Genomic DNA, 22,312 nt, shown 5'->3' with positions numbered 1-22,312 from the left:
AAAACAGATTTATACATCAGTGAAACTGTCGTGTAGGCGAAACAGTTATGAATTTTGAATTTAGGTAACATTATTATCGAGATGTGGTTGGCAACCAATGAAGTGAAAACAGCAAAAGCTTATATTGCCCAGAACTTTTTGTTAATCTGTCGCCTCACTGACATTGTTTCTGAGCCTACTTGTTACTTAAAACTGTTATTCAACCTTATCCTGTCACTAGTCACTGTTACTTAACATTAAGATTTGTCAGCTTTTTTAAATTTCAGAACTAGACAATGATGGTAGGAATCCTCCACACTCATAATTCAAAGATTCCAGTGAAGATGTGTAGTGCCATGTAAAATCATGACAATATTAAAACTGAAGAATTGGATTTTGACTTGGAGATAAGACGTCACCAACTTTCTCAAGTTTGCAAGGGAAGAAAATCAATATAAATGGAACCGACAGTTCTGTCTGGCCCTTTGGGGCATTCAGAGTGGGAGTCAGAACAGCCGTTTCCCCTTGGATTTCACACCCTGGATTCAGACAAAGAAGGCATGTTGCCTCAAAACAAGACCGGTCAGACAGGTTTGGATTTCAAAAATGTTGACCCGGATCACACATGTCAACATAGTGAAGAGGAAGAGATTTTCCAGGACGAGCCCTTAAATTTGGACAGCCTCATAGAGATCTCCGGTTATTCTTGTGGAGACGATGTCTCGCAGTTGGAGGGAGATCAGTCCACAAATTCCCAAGGTGCTCTCCAAAGTACACTTTTAGAAGAATTGTCTTATACAGAAAAAACTGATGGACTAAGGGATGATATAGGTGACTGTGCTCTGTCATGGCTGTTTTCCCCCAGCCTCACTGATTTAGTTGGGGAAAACTCAGCCTGCGAGGAACTCAGTCCGACACAGGATGCCCCTCCCGAGGACACAAGTGTCCCGAGCAGTCAGGGGGAGCTGATATCCCTCAGTGAACCCTCTTCTCCATTGAAGATTTCAGAGAGGACTTCTGAGACCAACACAGAGGCTTCCTTTCTGTTGGTAGATCTCCTCTCATGTGAACAGCCCCCTTCTTGTCTCATCCCAGAGCGAACAGGTGAGGTCAACCCACAGGGTGTCAGTGAGGAGCAGGTACTCCTGTCACTAGAGGAGCACACAGGCCTCCCTCCCTCACAGGGCGGGGAGACTTTGTCACCTGAAACCGGGGACAAAGGTTTATTCCTGGAACCGGTGACTGATCTGCCCATAGCCAGTAACACTACGCCACAAGGTTTACCCGAGAATTGCTTCCTGCACAACCACATCAGCACGCCACCAGAGTTTTTGGAAGGATCTGTGCCTTTGTTGGATTTAAAGGTTCCTGATTGTGACAGCAACCTCAGCCTCTGCCCCACCACTCCTGCCTCTCTTGTCTGCACAGGTGCGCCATTAGATTCCCCAACAGAGGCGTTAGAGGAGGAACACACACTGGCAACTGTAATTGCAAGTCTGACTTCAGAGCACCGAAGTGAGGATGACTCATTTGTTCTTAGTTCGTCAACTGAACCCTCATCACTAAGGGCGCCCCGAGATGGAGATGCCTTTGTCCAGGGTGACTTGCCCAGTAACAGTTGTTCTGCGGAGAATGATTGTAAAGATTTGATGGAAGGCAAAATTTGCTCAGAAGCCAAAAATCAGGGGGATGAGTCAGTGGCTTTGGATCTGTGCTTGACCACAGATGAACTCCATGATGAGGAAACTTGGGACTTGAAACCACCGGAGGGTGTGCAGAATGAAAGCGATCCTAATTTGCAAACTGAGCAGAGCGATGGGGAGAGGTCGACGGACTCCAACCAGCTTGCAGAATCAGATTGTCACAAAGTGGCTACTTTTGATTTTCCAGTGCAGGAGTTGGGCAGTTCTTCTCCTGAGCCTGGATGGACTAGTGAGCAAAACGTGGAGACGATTTCCCTTTCTAAAATGGTGGTAGCTGACTCCATGCCCATGGTTTCCGACGTGAATACGAGGGAGGAAGATGTCTCTCCACTTAAAGCTGTGTTTGATGCTTTAGACCAAGATGGAGATGGCTTTGTTCGTATTGAGGAGTTTATGGAGTTCGCTGCTGCCTATGGTGCTGATCAGGTGAGATTTCTGTTTGTTTGTTTTTTGTGTTGATTTCTTTCTTTTGAGCAGGCAGTTACTGGACAATGCATGCTGAAGTTGTACGTGAGACCAAAAGAGGTCCATCTACCTAAATGATTTATTATTGATTTTACACTGTACCTCAGAGAGCTTCCTGTAAATGCATGGTTAATTCCATTAGCTGAAATCCATCCGTCTGATGTCACAGTTTGATAATTTCAAGTTGCATAAGGGCCAATCATGTGTTTTGAAACCAAAAGATATTGCTTCAAACAAAATGAGTAGCCTGAATCAGCCAGGTTTAGTTTAATAATTTTGACTGATACTTGGTCTCTGACATGTACGTTTTCATTTAGAGAGAAGTCTTCTATCAATAAGTACTGGTTGCATCTGGTACAATACAATAATCTGTTCTCTCTCAAAATGGCACTCACTTATTTGTCTAAATGTTTGGATGAGCTGCATTGGGTTTATGTTACCCTGACACATAATAAAGCAGAGGTAACTTGAACCCTCTAGTGCTCTGGTCTACACTTTAAATTCAAAGCATTTGCTATATAGGCAGGAGGCAGCAATAGCCTGTAGGCCCATTTCTTTCTTTATGGCTAAATCAGCTTAGTAAATTTAGTGGCAACTCTGACCATCATAACTATTCTTCTCCTATGTTTCCTACAAAGCAGCTCTGAACACTGGTTTTAATGGATTGGCTAATACTGCCACATATTATTAAAACCATGCTTGGATTAGTATGTAATCTATATTTGGTGAGTGTTCAAGAATTAGGATTTGGGTCATCATCCAGATAAGTCTGTCAAAAGCATATTGCCTGTAATGAATTCTGTCGGGCCTGGCACTCCTCCATATGTCAGATGACAAACACTCATTTTCTCATTTGCATATCCTGTGGTTTAGGGATAATCCCTTGTGAAATGGCTGATGCATCTCACTCCACCCATGACCCTCACCCACTTATCTGGCCCTTTGCATCCAGGCTTTCCACATGTTTTGAAATGTAAAGTTTCACAGTTATTGGCAAGTCAAAGACAAAAGGAACACATTCTTAAAATAGCCCACAGCCTAATGAACACTGAAAGGTTTCAAATAATGCCTTAAATTGCTTGAATCCCACTCTAGAAAATGATAGTCTACTTGGTTAATCAGTGTTTCTCTGTGTAAGCAATGGAAGGTTACAGAGATCCTGTTTGTTTTCCCTTCAGTCCATTAGAATGTGTTACTCAGCATTACCCGGCCTGCTTTATTCCTCTGCAAAGCCATGGACTCCGTTGTGTTGCTTAGATTCTTTGAGAGTAGAGTGCAAAATAAAAATGACGTCAGTTTCTTGTCCACATGCTTGCCTGTGTGCCTCTCCAAATGTTTACAAGAATCAGCCCTAGCAAGTCGAACCCACCATTTGCAAATAACAGTTAAAGGCTGGATGCAAATGCTGATGAAGCCTGACTGATAACACTAGCAGGGTTGCATCCTGATGAACATGCACTGAATGCCTTTTTTCCAACTCTTACTCTCAGTTATTGGCCTCTGGTGTGCTTTTTGTCTGTTAATGAAGCCATAAAGATAACCTAATCACATGTTTATGATTAATTTTATATGTCCATTCTAGTTTTCTAATCTTCGTTTGATATGGGGACATTGGAGGCAACATCATTCTTTTAGGGCATGTTATACAGCATCAGTTTACCACTGTTAGATACAGTTTTAACAGGGTTTTTTGGAGAGGATGGGTACTTGTTAGTACTCAACCACATAGATCCACAGACTGTGATGCTGGCTGACTAATACTTTTTAATCCCCTCACTCCCAGTTCAAAGCGCCTCTGTTGCCCCTGTTCTTTCCTGTGCCCAGCCGTAGGTATCTGTGGCTCCCCAGGCAGAGAATTTTAAAGGATTAAGAGTAGAATGTATTTTCCCTGAGTCAGAGGGACTTCATGGGTTGGGTGCCGTCCCCCACCTGCCCATGACCTCGTTTTCAGGGATGGAGAGGGGCTTTGGCCGTTTGCTAGTTAAAAGTATATCTTTTCCACCTCTTGTTTTGGTGGGGAGCCCCAGAGCAGATACATTTACATGATATTGGGAATTTATCTCAGTTCATAGGCGTAGCCTGCTTTGGTGTTATTCCTCGGTGCTTGGTTTCTGGTGGACTTTTCCTCCTCTACCTCCAAAGTATTCAGATTCCGGCGGTTTCCTTGGGATCTCTGCTTCTGAAAGATTTGCCTTGGACTGCTAACCAGATTGTGCAGATTGATTACTCCTTTCTGTCTCTTTGAGCTTAGGTGTTGGATATCTGGTTTCCAGGAGCTATGGGCAAATTTGTGCCCTTATAGCTAACTCAGTTGCTTCTCAGATTTCCGTCCTTTCGTGATCATGGAGAGAGACGCGGGCTTAGGCTTGTTTGCTTTCTTCGTGTACGATAAGTAAGCAAGCTGCAGACAGACTTATCTTCAGAATTTGAGGAATGTTATGTAACGCATATAACCTTTGAGTGGATTTGGAGCTCGTTAGGCTAACTCAAGCAACATTGAGAAGGTCGAGTCTAATCTGACAAGGCCTCCACCCAGTTGTTTGAAGTCCTAGTGTGAATTACTTATCAGCCAAAATTTGCAAATGGTTCATACTTCTCATATCAGAGATGTATGCTGTCATTACTGATGAAAGGCCTAATGCATACAGTGGTATAATGAACAGAAAATGTCAAGTAGAAGATATTTTATATTGAGTGTGTGCAATCGTTCCAATTATATTTTTGAGGCTGCGCATCAAGTTAAAGACCTGTCATCTGCAGTTGACACCATATAAAGCATTTTTGGAAAACATGTGCATGCCTGTTTCATATTTGAATTAGCTTTGCCTCAGTATATCATTGTGTTTCAGTTATCTCAACATATCACTGGTTTGAATGACCTCCATTCCTGAGAGGCTCTGATTAGTGAGATTCTATTGTAAACCCAAGTATTTCAGCAGTGTGGTTGAGAAAACCATTGGGGCCATGATTCATATTGAAAAACAACAAAAAAAAAAAACCCAAAACATAAATTACACATAGGGATGTTAGCCAAGTGAATGTGGGGGTGAGAGGGGTAAGTCAGGATTTCATAATGAGTAGTTAACGGTTTATTAGCAAGACATACTTATTTCTGAATGTGGTAAATGGTGTTTGCTTTTGTGGATTATTTTTTATTGTGTCTGCAAGTTTCACAAATCATTCTGTTTTCTTTGTGGTGAATTCTTGTTACCAAGACTGTATGCAGCAGGCTTTCCGTCAGTTACGAGTTTCCTCTAGTCATAGCTTGGGCGAGGGCTCGGTGCGGACCTTTCTCCTGTATTGTACCATATTAGTAACGTCCCAGTAAGCTGTCGGTGCGAGACTGCAGGAAATTGTTTATCAGATATTTGCATGTAGCCCATGTTCTGAATGTTCAGATGGTGCCTCTACGCTTAGAATGCAAATATCTTCTTCAGAATCATTCCAGGAAGAACGTCCGTGATCTGGATGTGACAATGAACACACACACACACCCACACTGTATTGTGAGTGGGTTGAATATGCCTGTCATCTAAATGTAACTATAGAGGACTAATCTCCAAGCAGAAAACAAATATGGTCTATGTTGTGTACTAGCATTGTCACCTTTTTCAATTTTCTAAATGATTTCCAAGGGAGAACATAAGTGTGATAAGGAAAATAAAACATGATATTGCAATTCTTCATTGACACTGTCTCCAGATCAACTTCTACCACCATCTCTGCATGATAACTTAGACATGAGGTGACAATAGCCTATATCCCAGTGATGAACTGCTTTCTCTTAGTTCACTTTGAAGTCAGAGCAGTGTGTCATGAAAGCAGCTATTTTCCCAGTTAGCTAATCACATTATTGGTTCATTGACATGTCCTGCAAGTGTTTGGAACAGCGTGAGTGGTTAAATGTTGACCTGGTCATAAAGCTGCAGGCACTGCTGCTCTGTAAGACCTTTGATACAGAACAACTGAAATAACTAGTTCTCAAAGGTGAACGGTCATGCCATAGTGAGGGCAAGGCCATATCTGGGAATTCGCTCGTTGAAAAAGATCTTTCAGACCGCCACTCGCTGGTTTTGACCCCGATTTTTGCACAAAGCCCATAGAAGTGTATTGTGGTGGCCGCTCTCTTGTCCGTCCTCACTCCCAGCCCCTCTTTAGCCAGCCTCCCTCCCCTGGCCCGCTTGCTTTTATGTACTGCCCCTCTAATCCGCAGTGGAATGTCCCATGCCCTGAAATGTCCCCTCTCTCTAGTTTGCTTTTGTGTGTGTGTGTGTGCCTGTTACGTTCTCCATCGAAAGATACTATCATTAGCCCTGTCTCCAAATCTTTCGCAGACGAACTAGGCTTATGGCCTTACGAGACCGTTATCAGTATTTTGTTCAAGAGCTATTTCGAAACCCCCTCTGTAGGAAAGGCTCCCACCAGGGGGTATTCGTCTCCACGGGGTTATGCACAACAGTGGTCTGTGTGGAGGCGGTCAGGCGTGCCCCTGCACTGATTAGACACAAATAGAGGAAACAGAAAAACCACCGTGCCATCACTGCTCCACTAAGCAGTGGAAAGGACAGTGCTGTCATGGAGCTTCAGTTAAAATCTACTCTTTACCCCAGTCCTTCAGGGCTCGGCTGGTAGAACATAATCATATATAACATTACATACTACTACTAACAATAAATTCAATAATACATTTATTTATGTTGCAGTTTTTCAAAAACAAAGTTTACAATGCGCTTTACAGAGCATAAAAAGACAAAGACAAAATCTAGTCTTCTTAATCTTGCAGATTTAAGAATTGTTAGAGACAGGAAGTTTATAAAATGGGTTTTAAGAAGTGGTTTAAAAGACTTAACTGGTTTAGCTTGCCTAAGATACATGGGCATGTTTGGTTTACATTGTACTATTTGCTTTGGCTACTGCAGTGTTTTATCTGGCCTCTTTAGAGGTGGGTTATGACACTTGGGACACTTTTAACAGTTCCCTAGTCACTTATGGCAGGAGCAATAACTTGCACAGATGAACTGTATATTGTAATAGTGCTGAAAAAATAAACAGGCTTGCAGTCTGTTTATATTAGCAGATAAAAAATGTTAAACACTAAAGTTTTTGTTTTTATATTAGGACCATAGACACATGCAGGGAATCCCCTAATCCCACCTCAGTTTTCTCACCTCACTCAGCAGAGGTGTGTGTGAATAGCATGCATGCAACAAAATGATTTCCTGTTTACCATGATGCTGCGTTCAGAGGTGGAAAACTAAAAGCTGTATTACAAACAACCACAACTGACTTCAGCCCTTAAGATTTCAGTTTTCATTTATTGAGCCTTTTACAGGAATTTGCCTTGCATGTAAGAGCAGTGAGTCAGACATTTGCAGACATTCAACAAAGATAATATTTAAGACATCAAAGAACATACATAAACCACACAACAGGAATGACAGTGTAACATTTCAACATACAGGTAAGCTAGGTGCTGCAGCAGGTTAGGGTCGTGATCATGGTGCAGGGTCAGGGGGTAAAGTGCGTTTGTGCAAATTCATTAGTTTGATGCTGCTCCTGATTGGGTTTCTCCTCACACTTTCCAACCTTGAAACACCCTATTTCTTCACCAACCGTCCCTCTAGCCTATATAGCCAACCTAGTTCATGGTGAGGATTTACATAGCAGAGATGGGAGCTGGAAGAGGCTTGATGCAACATCCTAAGCTCAAAATTGCAGTGTTAACCGCCATTCAGTGAGATTGGGCCTCTCCCCTCCTGCCTCTCAATGCAGCTGGGTTTAATTCGCCCAGCCCAGATCATAAGTCACTGGGGTTGTGAGACTGAATCCAGAGTTTATTAGGAGTTTCAGCCTTCTCAGCCTCCTGAGTTAGAGCTCAACGTTGCTAAGCAGATCAGCTTTTTCTGTGTGTGTGTAACCGATATAAAAAGTGCAGAACAGAGAAGCCCCGCACAGAATGAAAGCCTTTGTAAAATGACCATGTTCGCATTGTGTGCTTGCTTTCCCAAGGCCCGAGTGAGCCTAAACCACAGAAACCTCACCCCACATACTGTCAGGCTCCCTCCCAGCTAATTTTGTCAACGATACACGCCTGAAATGACAGTGTAATGATGAGTTAGTGAAATTTTGCAATGTACCACATTTGGCTCACTCTGTCATTTGTGCAAATAGATTTTGATTGCTCGGCGCCACTGTTAATTCTGCAGATATAGGCATAAGTCTAGGCCCTGGCCTAGGTCACTGGATGCCAGATAACCAAACGGCTAGCATTAACCTGGAGGATATGCCGAGGAATCAGGTCAGGTTAAAGCTTTCGCAATAGCCTAAATCAGAATCCATTTCTCATACCCTTGGACTCAATTTTCAGTCTAGAAAAACATTCATAATGTGCTTACTGTCTGTTATATTCTGAGGTCCTGTACTGGTGCAAAGCACACTATCTTCTTGGACAGCACCTCTTGTTGCCAGGTTACTGACTGAGGGAATATATACAGGTACTCTTATGTAACTGATTATCACTTGACTGCAGCTTGAGATTGACTCTGTGCATAGAAGGCCTTACCGCTCCACATTGTAAGCGTGCGTGCATTACAAAGAAGCGTATGTGTGAAGAATAACATTTAACCTTACCCAAATCTATTTTCGGACAATTTTGATATATCCCAATTATTGTAACAATAATATAGGTAAAATGTGAGGTCAGTCTCATTTGAAATGTTATGTCTTCATACCACATTTTAATTTAAAGGAAACAAAATATGTCATGGACATAATGCACTCCACATGCCCTCTTTTATTCTGTATGGTGAAAACACATTCTATTCATGACAGTAAGTTTTCAGCTTTCAGTAACTATTGTTTTGTCTTAAAATGAATTGTATGGCCAGTAGTCTGCTAGAGCTCAATTCACCCCTTCTGAACAGATACAGTGCCATTTTAACCTTGTAAAATCCTTGTAAACTCAATATTGCCAGGTATCCAATAAAATCTGAAATACATGACGTTTGAAAAGATGTTTCTCCTGAGGTCAGAGCTCTTTTTATTGGTATCTTTTTATTCCTGTAATAAAAAATTTCCTGGTAGTTCACAGAATTCTGCAATGAAACTGTTACGTGAGTGAAACACCCTTAAGAATCTGTGTTTTTCAGATAGAGAGTCCTGGCCTTGCTCTTGTGAAAGCATTATGCGGGCCATTTCAGTCAGTTTGCTCAGATTGCAGTTAAGTCAGTCAAGTTGCTCCCTTGTGCAGAGACCTTCCCCTTACATCACGTGTGTTATTACAGAATTAATTCATGAAGCGTCTAGGCCGGTGGTCCTCAAATCGAGTCCTCGGGGTGCAGAGTGCTGCTGGTTTTCTATTCTGCCAGGTCATCCCAGGTTTAAATGAGTCCCTGATTACACAGACAGAATGAAAACTACCTGGCAGAATATAAAACCAGCAGTACTCAGCACCCTGAAGACCGGATTTAAGAACCACTGATCGAGGCGGTCCATCTGATTTGATTATGGGAGAGAGATTTTTTTTTCTGTTGCCGTGATGAAATGTGTTTTGACTGTCTGTGACTTGTGTCTTTCAGGTGAAGGATCTGACCAAGTTCTTGGATCCCAGCGGTTTGGGAGTGATCAGCTTTGAAGACTTCCACCGTGGAATCTCTGCCATTAGCAATGGAGGTGAGTCACTGGATGCACTTCATAAAGCTGTGTGTGTGTGTGTGTCTGTGTGTATCCACTATGGTTTGATCTTATACTTTTCTAGGACTGATATATCTCAAGTAGTCAATGACCTGTTTTATTGTTTTTCCTTTTAAACTTTTGACTTGGTGTCCCCTTTTTGTGGACTCAATTGGCCTGATGTCTAAAACTCTGGAGATCCCTCATTAAATTGAGGAACCTACCTACTAAAAATAGTCTGACAGATAAAATCTTGCTTGTTCCCAGTGTCAGGTAATGAAACAATAGAGTAATTTATTACCTTTCCCAGTAAAGAATAGTGTAACAAATTTAGGTTTCTATATCTGAAAACTTTATTCCACCCACATCCACTGATTTCCTTATTGCCATTATTAGTCATCATCCTCTCAGTAGACACAGACACACACTGAGCTAGCCCAGATGCAAAATGGCAGAAAAGTTCACTTCCTCCAGGTGGATTTATTGCCACTGCTTTGATTTCACTGAGCCAAAGTATGTCAAAAATGTTGTTGTAAATTGTGCACAGGTACACAAAATATGTCCACTGCAAAAAAAATTAAAATCTCCTGAAGCACCCACTTAAACAGCATCACAACAACAAACTCATGGCTAAAGACTCCCAAATTGGACTGATGTTGCATTCACACATTGGATGTAATTTTGTCTGAGTTGTGAAATTGCGTGAGAGTGAGGATGAAAGGAGACGCATTAGGTGATTCATCAAGTAAGCAGTTATCTAGGCAACAGACAAGGTGTGGATGTTGTTGTCAGCCATGTTGGCTAGGCAGCTACGCACAAATTATGCACAATTAAAAGGACAAGCAGCCAACAACATTTATAGGCCACAGAGAAAATTTACTGAGGTGTGCAGTTGTGTGTGATTATGTGTAAGACTCATTGGAAGTTTTAGTATTTCTTATTTCTTATATTTCATTTCTTATTGAAGTCTTTCTTTCTTATTAAGAAAATGACAAGGCTTAAGCACCCTTAACACGGGGGCCCACAGCCTTCTGTTTTTATATTGGCTAGCCTGAAGTTGGCCATTACTGTACCTAATTCTGCTGTAATGAATGCCTCAGCAGCTCCTACTTTGAGTCTACAGCATCTGGCTCCATCTTTCTACTACATTCCCCACAGCGCCAAATATTGTTGTCCCCACAGTATGCTCACAGCTATTCCTCAGCTGAGGTGAGGGAATGTTGTAAGGAAAAGAGAACTGACCCAAATTCTTTGTTACTGGTCTCAAAATACTGTTATTCTTTCTTTAACCATTTTTCTGCCTTCCTGACCAATTTTATGAGCCTTTAAAAACTGTTGTAAGATGTAAGGGCCCATATACGTCCCCTCTTAAAAGAATGGGCGCAATTCATCAGCGTCTCTCTCTCTCGACAGCCAAGTCATCAGGTTTCTCAGGCTTCACCTCAACCATTTAAAGGAGGGTGGAAAGAAAGGGAGAGAACGTTGCCCGAGACTATTTATTTTCAGTGTCAAGCCTTTCCCCTGCTGTTGCGTGTAAATCTCGGAGTGACCTTAAATTTAAATTATTTTCCATCTCTTACCAGTTAGTGAGGTATGATAGATTTATGTGCTGCGCAGCTCTAGCGTCCGTGCCGTTGACATCATTATCATAACATGACACCCCGGGGCTATACTGACATCATTACAAAGAGTTTTGTTGACGGCACATGCTGGCTGTGTTGACATACAGTACAGGTTGTGTTGACGTCACTGCAACGGTGTGCTGCTTGCCTCAGTCCGCCACCCTATCGATTTGTGGCACTCCTTCCCAGGGCTTTCTGGGTTACACAGCTCCGGTTACTCGGACCATTAATAAGTAATGTACTGGAAAGCATGAGATGCACAGACCCATGGGCTGATAGGCAGGGTTTCAGAGATGGAGTTGGAGAGAGATGGGGTTTAGGCAGAGAGTCCTATTCGCCTGAATTATTCACTGTCTTCCCTCTCTGCTCCGTCCCTCTCTCTCTCTTTCTGTGTTGCATCTCTTTTTGTTGTTGTGTAGCTCTGTTGCAAAGTCAGCCTCAGAAAACACAGGCATGCCTTGAGTCAATAGAAACTTGGCTACAGGATGATGAAATTACCTCATCAACAGTGTGGCTTGTCACATTCCCATTAGCGTTGTCTTATTACAGTACAGACTTGTAGCATGGTCATTGTATTTGAATTAATATTCCTGCAAAATAATTACTTAAATTAAACGAATAAAAGTATTTCAGCCAAATAATGATTTTAGGAAATGTAAGCAAGGCAAACAGGCTGATTATTTATTACAGCAAAACAGTCCTATTGGATTGAGGTGATGGTTTCTAGAAATATGAGAGATAGAAAATTACTGAAGTGTAAACTTTTGACTAGGCAGGAAAACTGGTCTCAAGACATTGGGCCTCACTCATGAATAATACCTACAAATAGATTTCATCTTAAATTATGACAAAAATATCAACTGTGATGTCCTGGGTTCGAGTGTCTGTCCGAACTTTCCTGTCTCTTTCCACTATTCTGTCCAGCAAGCAATGTTGAAAATGAATCAGACATTTCCTGCTGGATGGTAGTTTCCCGTTAGTGTGTGAAGATCAGAGCTCTATCGTAACTTCCCAAACCTCTAGCACACTGCTGACAGAATTCCAGTAAGTCTGTAAAGGCAGCATAAAGTTTTTTTAAGACCCTTTTTTAGCTAAACTGTTTTTTTTTTAGACCCTTCAGGTCCAGTTCATGTTCCAACCCCCACTGCCACCACCAACCCTGCAATCGCAGCACAGAACCTGATATTCCAGCTCCCAACCTGCTGTTTACTTTCAATATGAATTTCAATGCACTCCGCCTCTACCTCCTTTGTTTCTTTTCTGTAACACTTATTGGCAAGGCTAACCTTAATAAAGACAAGCCTGCAGGCCATGGAAATGCCTTGTCCCCTGTAGTGGCTATGGCATGTCTGGAACAACAAAAGGTGGTCTTGAAACCACCAGATGAATTGAATTGAGCCATTTGAAAATCAAGTATCTCTGTCCTGTGTGACAGTTTGAATCTGTGCCAAGAGACTGCAGGACTCTAACCAAAACAGAAGCCAGCTTTTCAGGCACAGCCCCATTCGGTGTGGACTCATTTCACTTAAATGGGCTATAATGTGTATGAGTCTTGAAGAGCAGCAGGTTACGTAAGACAAGGGGGCACAAAACCGCCAGGGTCCACCAGCTGCTGTAGAGAGCACTGTTTGTGTTCCATTCGCTCAGTAGGGTGCTATTCACTGCTCTGTTTACTAGATACAGGAGCCGCAATGGCTGATGGGAGTCCATCTTATTGGTCCATCTCAGGTTTCACCGTTTGTCTGCAGGTGCTTTCAACAGAGGCCTTTATTGACAAATCTGAATTGGATATGGGTTACTTCTTGTCCTTTTTATTGTTTTATTTTGCCTATACACTTATTACATGACTATAGCCCTTGAAATGCGAGTGTAAAAGTTACATAATGTTTATTGGTACACCAAGCATAGACTGCTGTATTGTATACATGTCAAAGTAGGGCAGCTAGGACACAAACTCTTACATGTTTGGTAGTGAAATAGCGTGAGAACATGGGAATGTAATTGCAAATGGGGACAATGCGTTGGTTGCTTCGGATTTAAATTAACATTTCAATATTGTTAACCATAAAGTAGGGCAAGTCTTTGAAAATAAAATGCCTTTTTCATTTCAATCTTTTCAGAGAATGTGCATACTAACACATGAAAATTCAAATGCTTATTGCGTTATTGAAGTTTAATTTAAATTATTACCCAAATGCTGCATACATATGTGGAAAATATAATGTTGTTTTGAGATTGCATTGTCATTTCCCAATTTGCATCAACATTTAAATAAAGTTAACTATACGCTTCCATAAGAAATATCTTGGGATATTTTACTGAACATTGACGTTAATTGAATTTCCCTTTCTCTGCTGTTGTTTCACCCACACGCTATAACAGCTCCCCTCTCTTCTTTCCACATTATGGCACTTTGTTTACCATGCACATTGGTACTATATACAGTCTTCTCTGTTTGTTTAGCCTCCTTTGCTGGTTTGACATTGTGTGTTTATCCTGCACACATTAACCCCATCCTCCTCTCTCATCCTCTTCTCCCACATCTCCAGGTCCAGAGCCACAGCTGTACGATGTCCACTACAGTCCGGGGGACGGAGCCGTGGGCTGCCCAGAGGAATACGACGAGGTGGGGCACGACACCACAGCATTTCATTTCAGTCTTGTGTGTGTGGTCCAGTTGTTCTGCCTCGATTTCTCACTGGTACACACAGCAGCGCAGGGTGAAGGTCACAGGCTGAACTCCGTGTGCACTCACACTCTTCCCACTGTAATTCACCGAGTGGCTAGCAGAGCTATCATTACCCCTCTGTGAATATTCCACACGCTGAACACACTGGTTTGGCACACACCGAATGGCATCTGGCTGACTATTTTCGTCTTATTTTTCCTTTGACAAATATTGAATGACTTGGAATCCGCCAGAGTTTTTACATGTGTGTGGAATTATGTTTTTTTCAGTTGCGGTTAGCATATCTGGGATTCCTGTCTCCTCTTGTGCACAGAACTTGTATATTTAACTATCATTTATGCTGGCCTCGGCGAGATTGAAATGTTTCAGCTATTGTGTGCACTTGGAGCAGTATAGAACTGTGATTGCAGGCTGTTTCAGTGGCTGCACGTTGCACATTGCACAGTATCAGCGCCCTCACTTGGTATGGTTCATAAGTGCATTCTAAGGGTTTGCAGGGCCAAGTACAGATTCCCCTTAAGGCACATAAGCAACACTTTTGGCGTCAGTCCTCCATTTCACTTGCTGTATGTGTTGATGACTGTAAGGCTGAATCAGGTATTCCAGCTCAAACACTGTGTTAGAATAAACTTGCAAACAAACCGGATTAGAATAGAACAGTGCGTCACGGTGAGTGTTTGGTGAGACAGTAAATCCACCATAACAAGAAGCACTGATAAAATGCCTGATGTATTTGTCCAGTCTTGGGAGAGGCTCCATAACACAGTGGAGGCCCTTTTAACAAGTTGCTTGATATAGAAATGAGAGATCCTAAATGTATTGCTATTGATAGAGCGCCACCCAGTTGAAGAGGGGGGAAATACTGAGAATACGTTATTGAAGGTAGAAGCTAAATGGATCTATAGATTAAATGTCATGTGTCCAAATAGACTGAATGAAGAACTAGAGCTAACTCCTTTCCTGTGATTCCCAATAGCACCTGAGTAATTTATGAATGGCTGTGTGTGGTGTGTGATTGATGTCACATTTTTCTCTGGTTTCTTTATGTGTTATGTGGAGAATGCCTGTCGTTTTTTAATCTTTTTTGTGATTAGTTGTCAGAAAAGCGTCTACCTTGGTTAATTCTTTGCACCTGAGCTTGGCCTAATTACTCGTAAGGAGTCTGTATACAGACACACTAATGAAAGCCATGGGCTGAAACGTTTGTGTTTTGTTTCTGCTCCTCGGTAAAGATTTTTTGAATGCATTTGGCGTCTTATCGTTGTCATTTACGAGTGCGAACCTTTCAGTCTAATATTCAGTGTATTTGGTGTTGCACACCGTTTTGTCATGAGCGTAGTGGAGCTGGAAAAACATTGGAATGGAAATGAAAACAGCCATGAACAATGATGGATCTGTGTTCTACACAGCGGAATGAATGTAAATCTGAACTAATGATGTGATAAGTTAAGCCTAGTGATTTGTAATATATTTTCTGTATGGAAATATTCTTGTTAGGTATCTACTGTTTACAGGAACCCATAAGCAGAGTTTGTGCATGTTTGAAGTAGACGCCACACCTGTGTCCGTGGCCCTGTTTTTCCCTTGGGTTCCTGGCAGAAAAGGGTTCCTCTCTCTCAATGGCTGTGCTGTTCTAGCCCTGTTTGCTTTCAAAACAGGCAAGGTGAGGCTGTTCAGCTGAGGCCTGGCATAAGAGAAACGCAACGCCCCAACCACCCTCCTTCTCCTTTTCTAAATTTTCTCTCCCTTTGGCTTAACATCCACCTCTCCATCTCCTACTTTAGGTCTTGAATAGGAACACTGAATGACAACACTCCACTTGTCATAACCACTTTTTGTGTTATTGTGCCGCCAAAAGTTTTTTTGTGTGTGTTTCTTTCTTCCTCTTTTTTTTTAAGAAGGGAGTTTCTGGTTAATGCAGGTCAGTAGAGTCTCACCTTGGAGTGTTATAGTCTAACGACATGCTGGTTTCCTTATTTAGGCACACAGCCAGACAGTTATGGCAGGTTGTTGTGATGTATAGCCTTCATTCTCCATGCTGTCCGTGAGAGTCTGATTACCGAAGAACATGGCTTAATGATTTATACTGTCACACTGGGCCAGGAACTGGAACTCTCAAGAGGCAGCAGAGATTAAACAGTTATTGCGCTGATCTTGTGGTGTTTTAACTCGGGGCAGAGGGGTAGAAGGGTGGCAGTAGTAGGCTGAGCAGTACAGCTGCCTTCCCCTGCTCTTTGGACTTTGTCTCTGTCTCCACCCCTCTGACCACCCAGTGGAGCTGAACGAGGTGTTTAGATATTTTCCGTTTTTCACATTTGTTTTCTCTCACTCTCTCGGAGAGTGAAAGCGTGGAAGCACTAGGAGGGGTTATTACAAGGGTCTCATGACAGGCCAGCCTTCCTGTCAGTGAGGCCAGGCAGTGAGCATGGTTTTGGGCATGGTGGATAGCCCTCTGGGCCCAGCTCCTCCCGACACTCCACGTAGTCTGGTAGGTTCTGCTCTCCAGCGTTACTCACCTGTCTTGCCTTCATTGTTACTTGATGGCCCTAATGCCTGATTTGTTCTTCTAGTGGCTAATAGCTGAAGACATTTTTTGGCTTATATTAGTCTATGGGTTTTTATATTGAACATTTGGTATTCTTCGCTTGGAAAGCCTTAAGCTTATGTACGCTTGCTCACTCTGTGTTTGTACTTGTTGACTGGAGGTGTCGATGCAGTAGGTTTTGCTTGGCACAGCCATCTGAAACCCTGCAGACTGCCTCTGAAGCCTGTTTATGCTGTATGATTTGTTTGGTCGTTGGTATAATTGCCGTTGGTACCCACTGGCTATACTCAAAGATTGAACATAGTCTGTCTTTGAAATGGCTGCATTTTTCTCACTTTCTTTGATCAACCTATAGTTTGTCTGCCTGTTGCATCAAAAAATTGCACAATTCTCCTGATTGCAAAATACACCTGATGATACACATTTTCAAAAAATCCTGTAGGCGAGACTAGTAATGATACAAGCGCTGAGCACCATAGTGCTTGTTAATCTTTTATAATGATGTAACAGCTTGGTGAGAAGTATGACTACTTTGTGCAGCAGTTTTTTCTACAGCTGTGTTTTACTTTTGTCAGCAAAGATAAGTCTAGAAAAATATGACAAAATGAATAACAGATATGCACTTAAATGAGTATAATTTGCCTATCGTAAAAGCATTCCATCCATAAATTAGCCATTAGCACTGTCATTACTTTTTGATCGGCTGTGAATCATCAAACCAATGACAAAGCATGTTTGTATCTGTGTTTACTGCTTAATGGACATGATGAAATGTGCTTAGTCTTAACTTATTCCGTTTCTGTTGTTGTAGCAAAATGAGGTGACTGACAGTGCGTACCTGGGCTCAGAGAGCACCTACAGTGAGTGCGAGACCTTCACTGATGAGGACACGGGGGCCCTCGTACCCCCTGAGATGCATGAGGATGTGGAGACGGACAGCGGCATCGAGGCCACGCTACACGACCCCGAGGACGGCAGCAATAGGTCAGTATAATAATTCCAACCTCGGCTAATAAACCACCTCTACTTGGTCAGTTCACTCAGATTTCCTCGACATGTTGCATCCTCAACTGTGGGGAGGCGAGTTTGACACTGAGAACGTAGGTTTAGTGCAATGCTGCTGTGAATACTGTCTTCAGTTGTAAGTCACTTGCCATGTGAGTCAGATCAACAGTCACAATGCTGGCCATGATCACTGCCGGCCATAATACTTACTGTAAATGTGTGTCAAATCTTCAGCTGAGTGAAGTAGCCCTGAAATGACCCTTCACACAAAGTCCAGAAATCACGTGGTTTACGAGTCTTGCGTGGCCAACTCTGGATCAGGGACTACGTTTCTATTTGGGTCACCAGACAGGGAGATTAAAGAGGCAATAGACAGACATCACCTCGTTGACCTGATGCCTTGAATTCACCCAGATACCAGTGGGTAGAAAGTCTCAGTCAAACGCACCTGAAGATGCTCCTGTGTTTTGTTTTCATCAACTTGTTCCAATGCAGGTCCTCATGTACTCATACACCATATACTGTCACAGGGAGTTTGAGGCAACACTTCCCAGCTGCGTTGAAATAGCAGTGGCTTTGCCTGTTGCTGTTTTTTGTACGGCTGAACAGGAAAGCTCATCTAGAGATAACTTGAAATGTGCACAGTGTAAGAACGAGAGACCTTGAACAGAGAGAGATTCCTTCTGCCATTCTTTACCCCAGTCAGTGTGTCTAAGTGGATTCTCTGTTTTCTACCGGCTGAAAAGAGTTTTGGAATCTGTTGATCTTTTTTGAATTCTCTCATTATGGTATAAGCTGCTAATGATCACAGTAAGTTAATCTTTTTAACTTTATCTCCTCTGGGTTTGTAAGAATTGAGTAATAACTTCTATGTACCACTTGTACCAGCTCCATTTATAGTCTTGTCAGGCTCCCAGTTTTTTTCCATTGACTTGTGTTCTGTGCCTGATGATTTGTTTGGGCGGGAGTCAGTGACTCATAATTGGTTCAAATGTTCAGTTAGGGTGAATGTGATTAGCTCTGGTGTGTGCTGGGCAGTGTCCAGTTATCCCTTATGGATTGAGAGACCAGTAGGTTTTGACTATGGCTAGGATGTAAAGAGTGAACGGGAGTGAGAGCTTAGCCGTTAGAAAATGGACTTGAAAATGGACATCAGAAAGGGTCTGTTGCTTTGGTGTTATTTCTTAGGGAAAACAGTAAATCAAAGTTTCAGAGACTGGAAATTGCCACTGGCACTGGTTCGACCACAGAAGACAAAGTAGCACTACAGGGAAATACAGTCGCAAGATGCGTCATTCTGGAGCGCAGTAGGGAGTCATTTTAGCCAGTGTGCTGCCTTTGGACCAGAGAAAAAATAACACACTGTCTCTGATTATGCTTCTGTCGATGATGATGAAGGAGGCACATTTTGGAACACTGAACAAATTTTAGTAGGACATTTGGACAATGATAAAGCTTAGATCAAACCTTGATCACACACACAATCCCACGCATCTTGATGGGTAGAATATCTTTGCTGCTTTAGCTGAATTTAATCCATTTCTCCTGTCTCTGTAAGTCAAGTATTTGCCACAGATTGGGGTCTATACGTCTGAATGTGAGTGTTTTTGTGGGGTAGTATTTAGGCCAAGCACGAGGGAGGAAGTGTAGAGGACTGAGGCCTTATCTGCTGACTGTGCGACCTGTCTCTCCGGCTTCATGACGGATTGGAGGGTTCTGCCTGACAGGGATGTGTTTGGACTTCCCATTCCATGATTGAGCCTTGAATTCCAGGAAGTGTTGAGTTAGCTGTTTTTTGTTCTTTTCCTTTTTTTCCTGTCTTTGGCAAGGACTAATCTGCTTCTCTCCCCCACTCGCTCACACCAGCTCCCTGCTAACTCTCCTGCTGACTGGGACCCAATACTCAACTGACTCTCTGACCTTTATATTCTCCCGTTTCAGCAGTCAGTGTTTACCAGAAATTTGGAAAATTATTCCTTTGTCTGAACTTCCCAGAATGAAAAAGCATTCTCTCTGGACCCGTCAATGGCTTCAGCATGCCAGTGAACTTATTGACAAGCTGTGAATGTGATTGTTTTCTATGTAAAATATGGGAAACTTTATCATATCCAAGTCGGATATGTATATAAATCCCATCTCTATCATTTTTATGCCTCATGTATCCGGTGACAAGGATTGCAACCCTTTTTTTTTTTTTCAGTGAAAAATATACACTACCAGTCAAAAGTTTTGATACACCACATTTTTCTTTATTTTTTTTACTATTTTCCACATTTTAAAATAATAGTAAAGACATCAAAACTGTGAAATAACATACATGGAATTATGCAGTGACCAAAAAAGTGTTAAACAAATCAAAACTATTTTAGATTCTTTAAAGTAGCCACCGTTTGCCTGGATGGAAAGGCTTTGGAAAGAAATCCATACATAGGCATCAACTTCATTGCTTATATTTGTCTAAGAAACAAATTTCAAGCATTTAAGCATAAGCCTTTAGATCAAAATGGCTTTAACACAATGAAAAACATTGTGTGCATTCAGTGAAGTGTCTCGAAACTTGACTGGTAGTGTATATCACGGAACAACACGTTAGCAACTGTTTCTTTGTCAAAAACACTTAATCTGCTGTACACAGTGACTCAACATTGACTGCTGGTAAACAAAACAAAAGGGTCTTTTAACCTGGTTAGCACAGCAAACCCTAGCTAGATCCTACAGCCAAAGACAAGTTACTTGCAGGAGTACATGCACTTGACTGGGGATTAGGGATCTTAACAGGATTAGCCACCCCCACCCTCCTCTCGGTCCATCCCGTTTTGTCCTACCCCAGCGTCCCCACACGTCTGGTCTCTGGACAGTCAGCAGGCCTGCTTGTTGGCCGCTACTTAGCCTCAAATCTGATTAACCCTCAGCCACTCACAGCCGGCCCTTCCTGGTGCAGCCTCAGGTCTGCAGGGTGGCACAGTCGATGCACCATCAACTCATGTGGGACTGTAGATTGGCAGCTCATTAGGAGCACAAACTTGGCATTTTCAACATTTTCAAAGGCAAACCCTTTCTGTTTTCTCCACACTGGAGAATAGTGGCTTTGTTTCAAATTGGTGTAACCAGTGAAACTTCAGGATTCCACTCTGGTTGTCTGGGGTTTTGTCTCCAGTTGCTCCAAGGCTTTCACGCCGGGGCAGTGGAAGGCGTTTAAAGATGCGTTCTCTCTCCTCACCAGCCCTCCATGTGAGGGACCTGAGTATGGGGCTGAGTTCGGGCCTGAGTACAGGGTAAGTGGCTTCAAATTTGGTTGAGTTTCTATTTCAGTAGGTCAGCACTATGTTGATTCTATTCATCACGGCAGTTGACTTATAACTGCATTGTCGTTTGGGTAAAAGAGGCTGAAGACTGTTGAAATATGTCAAGTGTCACCTGCAGAGTCCGACTGCTTTGTTGAGTATGTGTAAAAGTACATGATACATTTTAGGATTGAGGCTGTAATTTAAGGTGGGGGTTCAGATTTGAATTGGGTAGGTTAATGGCCCTTCTCTTGTAAACAACAAAAACGTACTATGTCATTGTTGTGTGCTGAGAAAGAACAACCTTTTCTGCTGATTCGGACGTCCTCATCCTGTGTCTACTTCAGACATCTAAGGTATCCTGTAGTACAACAGGAAAGGCTGGCTTTCCAACTATCCTCTCAAGTGATGAGCAAGGAGTTTATTTACTAAACGGCTGTGACCCTAATCATCGCACATCTCCAGGTTGCTAAAACTGTGCATGGATTTCTATGGCATTGTGTGTGACGGGCAGCCAATTATAAACGCCACAGTCTTCGCCCTTACTCTCAGCTCAGTTGAGGACATCTCTGAAGCTTAACCCACATCGAACCCAATGAACGCTCTGCTCACATGTAGCAAGTGTTGCCATCGCGGTTTTGCATTACCAGTGAAGCTCAAGACATTTTGTTTCGGCCAAGGCAGACTTTGGGATTAATGTGAATTAACAGATTACCTTTGAAGACAAGTGATTGTAGAACTTGTCCAGATTGCCGCTCTTCCGAGGGGAAGATTAATTGTATTTAATTGTATTTCCAGGCTTCTGGGTCCAACACATCAACCTTTTTAGAGCTTGTCACACAGACACACGGACTCAAATACTGCAGCACTTCTATTTTCGCTGAATGAAGTAGTCAGAATAAATGGGCCTTGTTAGGTATGGCTGCGCCTGCGGTTTCTTAAATGGATGGTTCTGTAGCTGTTTTTATCCACACTGTGATAAACGGACGTCCGTATTTATCGTATCTAAACTTAACACATTTTCCTCTATCTTTAGCTTGAACCTAAAGTTGAGTGCGCTGTTGTTGTGTAGGCAAATGAACAAACACAGGTACACGGTCATCCCTTTTCTCCCTGTCTCATTCAGGTTCTCCCTGAACTCTGAGCTCCATAATCACTCCCTGGTGACGGTCATCGGTGGAGAGGAGGAGCAGTTTGAGGACTTCGGGGAGAGCAACACGTCAGAGCTGCTGCTGGAGAGCAGTGTGGAGGGGACGGCGGGGGAGGGGGACTCCTCTCTCTTACAGCCGCCTGAACAGGTCAACGGCTCCTCACTACTCCTGTCTCCCAGGTACAAGCTCTTCCCAACG

At 42.6% G+C, this 22,312-nt stretch overlaps 2 protein-coding genes across 2 annotated transcripts in view; both read left to right on the top strand.

Moving 5' to 3' along the window:
- The first annotated feature begins 437 nt into the window (after positions 1–437).
- Positions 438–1,737, top strand: LOC144543001 (uncharacterized). Its single transcript, XM_078290938.1, has 2 exons — positions 438–1,463; positions 1,705–1,737. Exons 1-2 carry the CDS (start codon positions 438–440, stop codon positions 1,735–1,737), a joined length of 1,059 nt encoding a protein of 352 aa, XP_078147064.1.
- An 86-nt stretch (positions 1,738–1,823) lies between these two features.
- Positions 1,824–22,312, top strand: part of rab11fip3 (RAB11 family interacting protein 3 (class II)) — a 30,482-nt gene continuing 9,993 nt past the window's right edge. Inside the window, exons 1-5 of the mRNA XM_071926730.2 lie at positions 1,824–2,108; positions 9,725–9,818; positions 13,990–14,066; positions 17,486–17,658; positions 22,090–22,293. Of these exons, the coding sequence (XP_071782831.1) occupies positions 1,947–2,108; positions 9,725–9,818; positions 13,990–14,066; positions 17,486–17,658; positions 22,090–22,293 (710 nt within the window). The 5' untranslated portion in view covers positions 1,824–1,946. The remainder of the gene's footprint in view (positions 2,109–9,724; positions 9,819–13,989; positions 14,067–17,485; positions 17,659–22,089; positions 22,294–22,312) is intronic.

Source organism: Centroberyx gerrardi, chromosome 20 (assembly GCF_048128805.1).
Source record: "Centroberyx gerrardi isolate f3 chromosome 20, fCenGer3.hap1.cur.20231027, whole genome shotgun sequence".
Classification (NCBI taxonomy): domain Eukaryota; kingdom Metazoa; phylum Chordata; class Actinopteri; order Beryciformes; family Berycidae; genus Centroberyx; species Centroberyx gerrardi.
The sequence above is the reverse complement of the archived record's forward strand: the minus strand, read 5'-3'. Positions and strand labels throughout refer to the sequence as shown.

Coding starts and splice junctions, on each gene's coding strand:
- LOC144543001 (XM_078290938.1), top strand. CDS start 438: ATGGAACCGACAGTTCTGTCTGGCCCTTTGGGGCATTCAGAGTGGGAG. Junction 1,464..1,704: donor AGGAACACACACTGGCAACT/GTAATTGCAAGT, acceptor GCTTGACCACAG/ATGAACTCCATGATGAGGAA.